The following is a 12,867-nucleotide window of genomic DNA, read 5'->3' as shown; positions in this document are numbered from 1 at the left end:
TGTGTGTGTGCGTTCGCACGTGCGCGCGTGCCTGTGTGAAGTAGATCAACTTATTGACAGTGTAACAATCGAAGAAGACGAAGCGCTCGTCTCTGGGGCAAAATAGGTATTGGCAAGTTGTGGCCCGTCCAGTGAGCCAGGCAGAGTCAAGACCACTGTGTGTTTGTGTGTGCGTGCGTGTTGTGTGACTCATGGTGTGACTGCGAAAAGGAGTCCTCTCCCTTTAAGTGGGAGGTGAGCGCCAGGGAGTGTGAATGCTGGAAACAAAACACCAGAAAGTCATCGGGAGAGAGAGAGGAGCGGCGACCGAGAGGAGGTTACCCCAACAACACACACACAGCCCAGCGCAGGACACAAGTAGTAAATAACACGCTTCTTCAGCCCTTTTCCCTGGCTGTCATCACCACAAGACAGAAGCCGAACGATCCACTGAACTGCGAGCTCATCTGTTCTGCCTCAAACCGCCGTGCTTTGCATGCGGTGAGCTATTAGCGGCGAGACGGGACGGAAGTTTTGGAGCGCCCGGGGCGCACCAGGAGTGGTGAGTAGATGGATGTGCAGCGACACAGACACTATGCACTTTTATTAGTAAATTGCATTCACGCGCGTTCAGACTCAACCCCGTTGAAACTATTATATGTACGTGAGTAAAAAGTATACGAAGTCTGAACACTGAACAGTGATGACTTTTCTGCAAAACAAAACAGAAAAAATGCCCCATAAAAAAGTTCACATTCTGGCCATGTCATTATTAAATTACCTCTACCAGGAAAATATGAAGTATAGATGTGTTTTTTTTCCCATTATATCTTAGCAGCAACTATGATGATATTATTTGCATGGCAGGCAGCTCCAACAATTAACTGCAAGAGAGAGATGATGATGTCAGTCCTGCAGATGCAAATGAGTGTGTATAATCAACTTCCCTAAGAATAGACACAAGTGTTAACGTTCGCGAATGGGGTTTCCACACTCTTATAAACACTGACTAAAGTTGTCTATGCACAGTTTCCTTGTCAAATGTCTAAAACGTTTAGAAGTGACTGTGAGACAGGAGAGGGAAGATTTTTTTTTATACTTTTTTCTTTTAGATAGCTTACTTACATTGCAACGTTGATCTGGCTGATTGACAACCAACAGATGACGATGCGAAGACAATGCATGTGCCATGGAGAAGTCAGCAGGCATTGTCAAACAGTGGGGGAGTTATTGAACGGCGAATTTCTGGATTTTGACACCGCGTGCGCGTGTGTGTGTGTGTGAGCGTGCGTGTGTTCTGTGTGTCTTTACAGTGACTGGCTGCATACAAAGCTGTCCTCAGTGGGGAGTCCCTGACCTTTCTCTCTGTCAATCTCTTTTCTTTCCCAACCCGCTTTTATTCCTGTCTCCCCCCTCTCTTTTTGTTACATCCCTTTTTTCTTTCTTTCTTTCTTTCTTTCCTTCTTTCTTCCTTTCTTTCTTCCTTTCTTTCTTCCTTTCATTCATTTGGTGTGTCTTTGTTGGGTAGCTGAGAGGACATGGGATGCTAAAATTGGCCCTATTAATGGGTGTCAGAACTGTGAGTGCACACGTGCACAGTTGTGAACTGTATACGTTTTGTCAGGGCCACACACACACACACACACACACACACACACACACACACACACACACACACACACACACGATGGGCATAATTAACGGAAAATGTATACATTGACAACCCGTGCCAAAAGTAATAAATCAGGGTATAAATCAGGCTGCTCCCTTATCTGATTAGTGGGTGATGTTCCCGTGTGGAGTCAGTGTGGGCCTGAGAGGCAGCGACAAGGACCAGAGCAACATAGGGAAGCCTATATGATGACTTCCATGTGTCCACCTGTCCTTGTCTCCATTCTGCCACAATGATCCACACTGCTCACATGGTCATATCTGTCTGTCTGTCTGTCTGTCTGTCTGACTGACCCTTCATCACTCATTCATACACATCATGACACATGCACACCTACACCTGCATGGAAGGCTATGTCTGTGTGTGTATATAATCTCAAGGAGTGGCTTGACGTTTTAACCTCTCTCAACCCCCCCCCCCAACCCCCCATCTCTTTCTCTCTATCTTCTCTGGAGCTTTGTCTTCCTAGGTGAATGGGTTCATCGAGGGGGAGAGGTGACCTGCAGGGTTCTCTCTCTCTCTCTCTCTCTCTCTCTCCCTTTGTCTCTGTCTCCCCTTCTGTTTTCTCACTCCTTCTTTCTGTCATCCTGTCCTGCTTTCTTCTTGTTCAGGTGCACCAGGAGCCGTAGTGACAGTTGAAATGCCACATTGTTCTATTGCCGTCATACCTCAGTGGGGCTTTGTGAGTGTTATCAGTCTTACGTTTTACCCCTTTGCTTTCTAATTTGTACGCGTGTGCATGTGTATTGACAGCTGTGTGTGTGTGTGTTTGAATGTGTTGTAGATGTGCATGTGTCAGGGTTTATTGGCAGGTGTGTGTGTGTGTGTGTGTGTGTGTGTGTGTGTGTGTGTGTGTGTGTGTGTGTGTGTGTGTGTGTGTGTGTGTGGTGCACAGTTTCCTATACATCAGACATGTCCATAAGGGCAGGACAAAGCTTTTCTTCTCTCCCCCTGACCTCCTATATAGCTCTGGACATTGTTCTCATTATCCTATTGAACCGAGACTCCACAGACACAAACCACAATGGACAATTGTGTGTGTGCGTGCACGTGCGCGCATGTGTGCACATGTTTTCGTATGTTCCTCCAGCCCTCCTTTAGCTTAGCTTAGCTTAGTGTATGCGTGTGCGTGTACGTGTGTATGTGTGTGTGTGTGTGTGTGTGTGTGTGTGTGTGTGTGTGTGTGTGTGTGTGTGTGTATCATATTGTGTGTAATCACACAATACATCATATTGTGTGTAATCACACAATATGATAACATTTCTTTCTTTGGTGTCCACCCTGAAACCAAAAATCCAGGACTCTTTACTGGAAAAAAGTACTTGAGGAAAACATAGTTTGGTTACTGACATTGACAACACACAACTGTTGGCAGCCTTGCTTTTATTGTTTTGGCACAGTCTAGTTAGTACTTACAAGGTCTATACAACTCTGTGTAACTTTCTCTCGTTTCTTTTAGTGTGTGCTTTGTTTTGTTTTTCTTTAGGACATTCAATTCAATTGTTGCTCACTCAAAACACTTCATTTGACATCAGCAACCAAGGCTGTGTGTCCTGTTGTTTGAACATACATACTCCTAGTAGTTGAAAACCTCACAAGAATGTAGGGTCATATGCTTTGTGTGGCCTACTTTGTGTAGTGTGTTGCACCATCTCTTTGCACTGTATGGGAGATCCTGTTGTCCCTTTACTGTGTTGCATCAGCACACACAGTGACAGTATTAGTGTTTAATATTAGTTGTTAATAGCGTATCTCTGCCGCTGTGTCACAGAGAGCTGATTTAGCACTCACTCTGTAAATAAAATGCCCTCAACTACTGAGCACTGTGACTATACTCTTTTATGAGCCAGGTAGAAGTCCTGAAAAGGAACTTATTCTGTCTCAGGTGTGGTTGTGAGTGTGACACACTTTATATTTTGTCCTTCACAAGAGAGACCTATCCCTTCTTACTGATGAGATGGAAGAATTTCAGATATAGAGGTGATTGTTAAATGTGTTGGAAGATGCAAGGTGAGAATGAGATGCTAAGTAGTGTGTACTTGTGTACTGCATCTTCTGTTTTGGAACGTTGAGATTTCAATGGTTTGTCTAATTGTGCTTGGCGTAGCCGTGTGTACTTCATATTGTGCCGCTGTTGTAGTCCTATGACCTTCCTATTCTTGGCCTGCAGTAAGCAATGAAAATTGCTCAGAGATCAATAAAGATGTAATCGTATCATAAGTTTTAAATGATCTGTAACGTAGTTGTCTGTAATTGAGAACTACCACCCTGCCATCTTTTCATAATTTCTCTTCATGGCACTTTTGACCCAGTGTTTCACCCGTTACGTTGTGGAAGGAGAATGACTGTTAAATTGGAAGAAATGTTTTGTCAACGCAAATGTAGACCGCCATGCACGCACACTCTCTTGCGTCTCTTTCCTTGTGGGCGGGGGTGACAAAATGGGGGTGACAAAGTGGAGGTCTAATAATGCTGATGGGCCGTCCTCTGAGAGATACAAGCAGAAAGAGAACACAGGAGAAAGACAACATTCTAGACTCATTGAACGCAGAGGACAAAGTCAAATACACAGTCCTGTAAGCATCTCTGCACATTTTAAGGTAAGAGACCTGCTTAGTGCTTACTCAGAGCTTGGCCAGTGCCACCTCTTGCTTGTTAAAACTGATTCAATAGCATCATTGGTGTTGAGTTGATTGATCACTCAGACTAGATATTCGTACTCTTTCCATGTGAAATATGCTAAATCCATTGCGTTTATCTCAATAGCATCTGATGCAAAATGAAAATGATTTCAACCCTGATATAATTTAAAGATAGAGGCAATTAGGCAAATATGTTCTATTATTTATTTTCAATGTAATGGTTCGGTCATATTGGAAGCAGAGACTAAATAACAATTTAAATACTTTCTTTGCTATAATGGTTTTAGCCAGTATGGTTATGAATTTGCACCCAGGGATACATACAGAGCACCAATCCTATGTGTTTTGCGCTGCGTCAGACTATTTATCAAGGCCTGTGAATCAGTCTGAACAAGAAAGAACTCAAGTGTCTCTGAACTGCACTGCCTCACTTATGACAATAGTGAGCGGGTTCTGGGCCCTTTGTAAAGCACGTATGTATGTATGGACTTTTCTGTACTTTATGTGATTTCTATACTGTGTGTGTGTGTGTGTGTGTGTGTGTGTGTGTGTGTGTGTGTGTGTGTGTGTGTGTGTGTGTGTGTAAAGCAGGCGTGCAAGTGCACAAAGAGATGGTGCGCCGTGACAGAGTACAAGCTCATACAGGACCAAGGTGTGTTTCATTAAATACAGTTAAAGGTGAATCTTTTGTTGGGGAGAATGAGTTGTCTGCATATTCTATTGTTTGCGTAAAATCGCTCCGACAGTGGAATTTAACCTTTTTAAGTCTATGTCCATTCCCACGCGGGTTCTCATCACAGAAAATACACCACTAATTCTTCTGGCTCATAGAAGCGGTTCATAAGATAAGCTAAAACATTAATGAGCCCCCATGGCAAATGTGTTTATTACAGCAGACCGTTGCAGGATATGGCTAAAGTATACCGGTAGTCCATTGTATGACACTGTTGCGCACTGAACGCAGCCGATCTGCAAGCTCACAACGCATCAAATCTGCTGTTTTCGACTTCTATACCATCGAAATACACAAAGACTCAAAATCAATTAAAAAAAAGGCTAAATAATAACTTATTAATGAATTGTCCCAACTCAAAACATTAAAAATGCATAATATGGGATTAAAAAGTAGATTATCTGCAGTTTCTGCTATCTCAATCTGTGCAGTTCCAAAATGAATGTACAAAGTAGCACAAATATTGTGGGGTGGGGAGTGGCGTTACAACTTACTACCATGTAACATGACTGTTGTTCATTGGCTCACTGAAGCCCATACCTACCGCCCAAATGCTGCCATTTCATGACTGATGAAGACCATAAGGTCGAAACGTTAGTCTCTCTTGAGTCTCTTTTTTGTACTAAAACCTAATAAAAAAGGCTTTAAATGTCCGTGCTGCTCCAGTGTCCTCTCCTTCTAGCACAAATACTATTTTACTCTATTATAGTTACAAAGTACTTACAGAATAGTACACAATACACAGTATATTATGTCCAAAGATACAGCATATGGACATGGTAATTGTGTAACAGTGTATGTATTGTATACGTTATGCTGTGTATACAGCATTGCAAATGTGCCAAATTGGTATAGTAATAATCCAAGATTATGTACAAGTGAATATTTGCAGAATAAATGATTAATATGCAAATTGACTATATGTACATAGATTTGACCATTTCAGATTTTACACCACACGCTACTATGATAATACATTTGCTTTCCTTTAAATAAGCTACATTTATTTATAACCACGAGGGAAGATATGGGAAGACAGAGAGGCAGAAATACAGATGTTTTTTGTTTGTTCGACTCAATCCAAGGCATTTATCGGCCTGTTGCCATGCTCTGTCCAGTGAATTTGTTTATTTTCCTACAGATCGAGAGAATTCACAACCGTTCTATTGATGCATCAACTCCGTTCGCACAAATAAAATACTAGTTTCCTGGTTAATTTACATGCTTTTTCCAAGCAAACAACACAGCACTGTTTTCATTGGTACCCTTTAACTCAATTCTTCATCACAAGACTTCCCTTATTAGACCCGTGTGTGTGTGTGTGTGTGTGTGTGTGTGTGTGTGTGTGTGTGTGTGTGTGTGTGTGTGTGTGTGTGTGTGTGTGTGTGTGTGTGTGTGTGTGCGTGTGCGTGTGCTCGCGCTAGCAAACGTACGTGCATTTGTGGTCAGTCACTTGCAAATGACCAGAGAGACCATTTGTTTACGCCGCAGCAGTCCTGTGGCATGATTTGCATTTCTTTTGAAAATCTGTGAAATCTAAAGCGACAGAAGAAGCATTATGTGTCCACTTTGTAAAAGCTGGTTGTTTGCTTTACAACTTTGGTAACAATATTTAACGTAATAGTGGAGGGAATATAAAACAAGCCTCCACACTACAGTAACTTGAACTATGAGATGTTACAAACCAAGCCATTCAATACGATTGGGCATTTCAAATTTTCTTTTTACTTGATGCATATATCAGCGTTGAATAACTCAAACTTTGAAGCAAAGAAAATTAGGAACATGCACACTGAACTGAACTTTAGGATTAGAATGACTTTACATACAAATGCTATATTCCTTGTGACACATCTATTGATTTGGAGAAATAGAGGGCTTCAACATAGTTGAGGACACCTCCAGAGGGAAGAACTCATTGGAAAATTAAAACTGTTTCCATTTTTGGCATGTCAAAGATAATAATGATATCCTGTGTGATTATTTCCTGAAAAGTGTGTGCAATGCTATCATGTCTTGCCTGACGGTCCAAGTTATCTCTCCATCACCGTACTCTGTTATCTCCAACACCTCTATTTAAATGATGAGGCCTAATGTAAATTAACCAGGGGGTAAATGTTAAGAATGCAAGCTTTGCACTTTTCTCATCTATGCCAGCTTGGATGTGCCTCTCCCACAAAATCAGCCTGAGATGCTAAACGAGATTATCGGTTATCGCTGGGAAGGATTTCACACTCTTCCCATCGGCAGGCGACTTCATTTAAAGTAAAACCTTTTATTACATAACTCAAATTGATCTACATCAGGGGTGGGCAACTTTGATGATGGAGAGGGCCACTATATTTCCACACTCACTCAAGAGGGCCACATTGCATATTTCTATCGTAGCAAAAATAGCCGATCTACAAGCTCAAAACGCTTCACACTGCGACGTGTTTTGAGCTTGTAGATCAGCTATTCTTGCTATATTTGAATTCAAATTCTGAATATTTGTTTTACCTATTTTTGAATTGGAATCCTGAAAAGTAAGCTTTTTTTGGCTACGCCTACATATATAGACTTAAAAGTGTAATTAAAGCAGGTCATGTTTGCATGTTTGGAATTGCAACAGCTGAAATAATATCAGTATTCTGATATTAACCTGTGGGCATCATTATAGTGATGGTGGGGGCTGCATGTGGCCCCCCGGGCCGCCAGTTTCCCCACCCCTGGTCTACATGGCAGTGGCACGGCCATAAATCGGGGATGGATCGTATAAATGTATGCGTGGCGTTATCATGTAGCCACTGCCTTGTGTTGGATGACCACTGAAGGGGACACGAGATGTGTCAGTTGCAAACCCTGAAATTCGTTATTGACTTTACTTCCTCTTATTTGCTAATCTGTCCGCGCTTTGGTGTGCTGTTCACAGCCTTTGGCTGCATCTCTGTACTGCATACTCACACAAAGACCTGTCCACTGTTTGGTGCTTTCCACTCGCTTATATTATTGAATCTCAGGTGTAATATGATTGTAGATGGAACTTCACCCCTGTAACTTGTGATGCGTCGCATATGTGAGATTTGACTATAGTCTATATATAGTTATAATTGTCATGTTTACTTGCAATTTATCTACATTCGTCCTTATAGGCTACTGCCTAACGGCTTTCATGCATTGGTATAAATAAGAAGTTGTTGTTTGATAATATGGCATTCAGTGAATCGACTTAAGGCCTGAATACTCCAGTTTTAGGTGATAAGGTAATACCTTATCACCACCTTATGGTTAGTAAAAACAGAGATGTGTTTAGGTGAGCGGTGAAGCGCTTACTACCGTGGCGTGACCTTATCACCAAAAACTGTATGAATAGGCCTTTACAGAATCAGAACGACAAACTTCTCTGAACCAGAAGATCTGGTTGCTTCTCTAAAATTGTAATTTTGTATAACTTCCTTATTCGCACACTTTCATTCCGAATGGGTGAATGGTGGTGGTGGTGGTGGGAATGGTGATCATTTGTATTTGTATTTATTTTATAGATTTTTATTTATTGAGAGCAAGGTGGAAATGACATACATAGAGAAACAGAATGTTCTTCAAAGTCTTCAAGCGCATCGCAACGTGACACGTTGTGAGCTTGTAGAATAGATCCTGTACTTTTGCTGAATGTTTGCCTCGGAATAGAGACGCTAGGTTTCATGTGGTTACCTCTCAAGTTATCAGAGAGAGGTTTTAGATGAGAGATAAGACATCACTGTGTTCTAGCAATGTGCACAGTGGCATTTAAATGATGTAACCAATTAAATGACTAGTCCAACAATTAAAGGAACCGTCAGAAAACAGCCCAAATTGAGCAAATTTGATCTATAAGGCCAATAAATTTAAGAGCCATGTGGAAGAAAGAGAGAAAGGTGCTCTTTGGTACAAATGGCTGACAAAATTAAATGTCAAGACCAGTCACCCTGGCAAAGGCATTGTTGCTGCAATGCGTAGATGTATTTTCTTATTCCTACCCTGCATTAGCAATACTATTAAAGAATATAAGAGCCATTTGGAAATACTTCATATACTCAATCTTATTTGAAATGCCACAGAAAAGTAGGGCACTTTGTGATGATGCATTAGGCTCATGGTTATTCCACAATTCTCACATGAAATCCAAAGACGGAAAACCATGGTTAATGGACATGATAATGGACACCAGCGGCTCCATTATCCATGCATGTTGGTTGTATTTACTATTTACGTTGGGAAGATAGTATCCACCCCCCCCACCCCCAAATGTAGGCCTATCCTTGAGGCAGTACTCAAAGCTTGAATGATTATTTAAAAACATCGCCTTTTTGTAGAAGTAAAGCGTGTTTTACAATTATGATGAATAATAAATTAGTGAACGTTTAGTAGGGGCAGCACCATTTAACACAGTCTGTGAGGTCTTTCTGACCCCATGACGTTGATTATCTTTTCCCATGAAGCTCTCAGAAGGTTCCCCTCCCCTGACTTTTCCTAAATATTCAATTCAAATCATCTCCTTTGATGGAAATACAATAAAATCAAACAGAGTAGAGTACATAATATTTGGGCTGTTCACAAGATGTGCATGGCACCTCAATGTGATGTTAACACACATCAGCACTCAGCACAGACTATTATGGTTTTTTAGCTTTTTTTTTTCTTCCATCTGAAACATTTTCTAAATATGAATTTAGGCATACTTATACCATCTCTGCCTATTCATTTCAAATGGACCACTGTCACCCTTTCTCCCCCATGGGATTGGACTTCACACCTCCAGACAGCCCATTGTTCAATTCAAAAGACAATGGCTCTACCCTGCTGCATGGGGGGAGAAGGTGTCAAAGTGTCTGGAGCTCCAAGGGAGACAGTAGCCAATAACATCGCAGGGGGATTTTTTTTTTTTACCTGTAGTCAGCTTGTGTGGTACCTGGCCTTCCTACAGTCATAGCGAGTGTATTAATAGACTAGTTGACTACTACTATAATGGACCTTGATATGAAAACGGTTAATGCCCTAAGACGAGTGTCATCAGAAAACTGGCATGTCTTGTTTTAGAAGTTTGCGGTTGGCACTTAGCACCCAGATAGACACATGCCATGAGGATGAGATGTGGTGTCACTATGTATAGTTCTCTCTGTTCATTGGAACTGATTAAGATATTTAGCAGAGTTCTTTGTAACACAGGCAACTATAGCCGCACGCACGCAGACATACAACACAGACTGTCAATGCTGAGACGAGCAGGCCTTCTTTAGAATCACCTGTTGTGCTCCTTACTGCTCAAATGTGTTTCCATGGAAACGCCTTGGAGCCCTGGCCCCCTCAGTCTATAAGACCCTCGGCAAACATAGACCCCCGACACACACACACACACACACACACACACACACACACACACACACACACACACACACACACACACACACACACACACACACACACACACACACACAGACAATATTGTGTGAACACGTGTGCACTCTCAAGCAGGAGCTGTGAATGGGGCGAGGATCTAAAGTGTGCCGGGCTGAAGCAGAGAGCACATTGTGCGAGTCTGGCCCCCCTTTGTCTGAGCTCGCCCGAAGGAGCTGGGGATGGGGGGGGGGGTCTTTCTGAAGGGAAAAAAGTGGTCTTCATACACATCCTTTCTTCCCCCTCCCTTGTTCTATCTCTTTATTGGGCTATGTGTTTTGTCCTAAGTTCCCCTCCTTCTTCTCCCCGGGCCCTGGCGCTCTGATAAATGCCACAGTAGCCTTTCGCTAGCCGCCACAATGCGCGACCTGTTTGAGAGAGAGAGGGAGAGAGAGGGAGAGAGGGGGAGAGAGACGGATGATGAGAGAGGCATGAAAAGAAAGAGGCTGCTTTTTAACCTGCGTTTCTGAAAAGCAGGAGAAGAAAGGGCCCGCTACTAAAGCCAGCGTCCTGTTCTCCTCTCTTTTCTCTCCCGGTTCCCTCTTTGTGAAAGGAGCTGTTGTGTCATCAGCCTATTTATACATCTTATTTAGAAAGCCCACTGAAGGGAGGGAGAACATCTGAGAGAGAGAGAGAGAGAGAGAAGAGAGAGCAAGAAACAGAAAGAATAGAAAGTAAGGCTTGCCTTGGACGATGTGTGTGTGTGTGTGTGTGTGTGTGTGTGTGTGTGTGTGTGTGTGTTATAGTACTGTGTGTGTGTGTGTGTGTGTGTGTGTGTGTGTGTGTGTGTGTGTGTGTGTGTGTGTGTGTGTGTGTGTGTGTGTGTGTGTGTGTGTGTGTGTGTGTGTGTGTGTGTGTGTGTGTGTGCGCGCCTACCCAGCAGCCGCAAACTTTGGAAGGCAATCGTAGCCAATTTAAATGGAATCTGACTGATGCATGTTGATCACATGATTATGTGTGTAGCTTTATAGCCTGTATGTTGCTTTACACCCTGTACATATAACATAAAACTATGTAATGTGACATATCTCTCTTTAACACAATGCCGTATACTTTCAGCATTTTCTTAAATGGTTTTTACCATATTTATTGCTTTGGCAATGTAAATATATTTTTTCTCATGCCAGTAAATCTCAATTGAATTCTATGTATGTGGGTAATCGGAACGCTCGCCCCAAAACACACTCACCCCCATATTATTCGTGGACCGCTGGCCCACAGCGGTTCTTGTATTAGATTTACTGAGGTTACGGTTAGGAATAAGTTTAGGTTTAGTCATAGTTTTACTGAGGTTACGTTTAGGAATAAGGTTAGGTTTATAGGCATAGTTTAAAGTTTTGGATACCTGCTGGTGACCGCCCAGAGGTCGTCGGATTTGACCCCGGGCGAGCGTGTTTGGGGGGCGAGGCCTTCGTGATATCTTCTTGATCACTCAATCGCAGCACGGGAGTTCCCAACACTGCTCTCCATGTGTGGCGAGCAGAACAACAGCCATAGAGAACACCAGCACCTTGCCAATAAGATGTAGCTTCTGGCGTGCTTTTTAGGACTCACATGCTTTTTAGCACTTGCAGACAAAGACACATGCACTGTTCACAGAAAATGAGAAGAAACCTGCGAAAACAGCATGTGTGTTCCTGATGAGTTTTTGACTATATCGTTGTGCCTCTTTGGTTTGGTGCACCCTTGACATCAAAAGGCCAAGAGAACAGCGGAAGAGAAGAGAAGGAGGGAGGAAGAGACTGAGGGAAGGAGGGAGGAAGAGACTGAAGCTTTTGTACTTCTGTCCCTGAGAGCATATTCTCTAATGAGGCCCAGTCACCAATGCAAGAAACCTTTGTGTGTTTCTGTGCACATGTGTGCATGCATGCATGATAAGTTTCTCATCAATTGTTCCTATAAAAATATCTTCTGAAAGAGACCCAGGCCAGCGCACGCTTCCACGACGCACACACACACACACACACACACACACACACACACACACACACACACACACACACACACACACACACACACACACACACACACACACACACACACACACACACACACACAGTGCTGCTACCAGCTGTATTGTATGTGTAAGTGCCAATAAATCGCTTGAACCTTGAACCCTGAAGACGGGTGCACAACAAGGTTACGACAGACCATAATAGTCTGTGCTGAGTGTCTTCTTGCCTTCCATGGAAAGGAATAAGGATGAAGGCCTACGTGGCCTGACTCTGAGAACATCATGTGTGTTGACGTCACATTGAGGTGCCATGCACATCTTGTGAACAGCCCAAATATTATGTACTCTACTCTCTTGTTTGATTTGATTGTATTTCCATCAAAGGGTCACCCTTTTTGGCCCGGATGGCTAGGGTAGCGGTCCGGGCACCTTGTCCTTGTGTTGCGGGTTCCATTCTCTTCATCCCCGATTCTCC

General features: G+C 42.7%; 1 protein-coding gene across 4 annotated transcripts in view; it reads left to right on the top strand.

Annotated features, from left to right (window-relative positions):
- Window positions 1-289: 289 nt before the first annotated feature.
- Window positions 290-12,867, top strand: part of sox13 (SRY-box transcription factor 13) — a 34,353-nt gene continuing 21,775 nt past the window's right edge. For 2 of the 4 annotated variants that reach the window (XM_080776358.1, XM_080776357.1), the window contains exons 1-2: window positions 290-541; window positions 4,882-4,945. In XM_080776358.1, coding sequence (XP_080632484.1) covers window positions 4,905-4,945 — 41 coding nt within the window. In that variant the 5' untranslated portion in view covers window positions 290-541; window positions 4,882-4,904. Of the gene's footprint in view, window positions 542-2,262; window positions 2,334-4,881; window positions 4,946-12,867 lie in introns of all 4 variants that reach the window. The other 2 variants (XM_080776360.1, XM_080776359.1) reach the window with 2 other exon arrangements.

Source organism: Protomyctophum bolini (assembly GCF_963924005.1).
Source record: "Protomyctophum bolini genome assembly, chromosome: 2".
In the NCBI taxonomy this organism is placed as follows: domain Eukaryota; kingdom Metazoa; phylum Chordata; class Actinopteri; order Myctophiformes; family Myctophidae; genus Protomyctophum; species Protomyctophum bolini.
The sequence above is the reverse complement of the archived record's forward strand: the minus strand, read 5'-3'. Positions and strand labels throughout refer to the sequence as shown.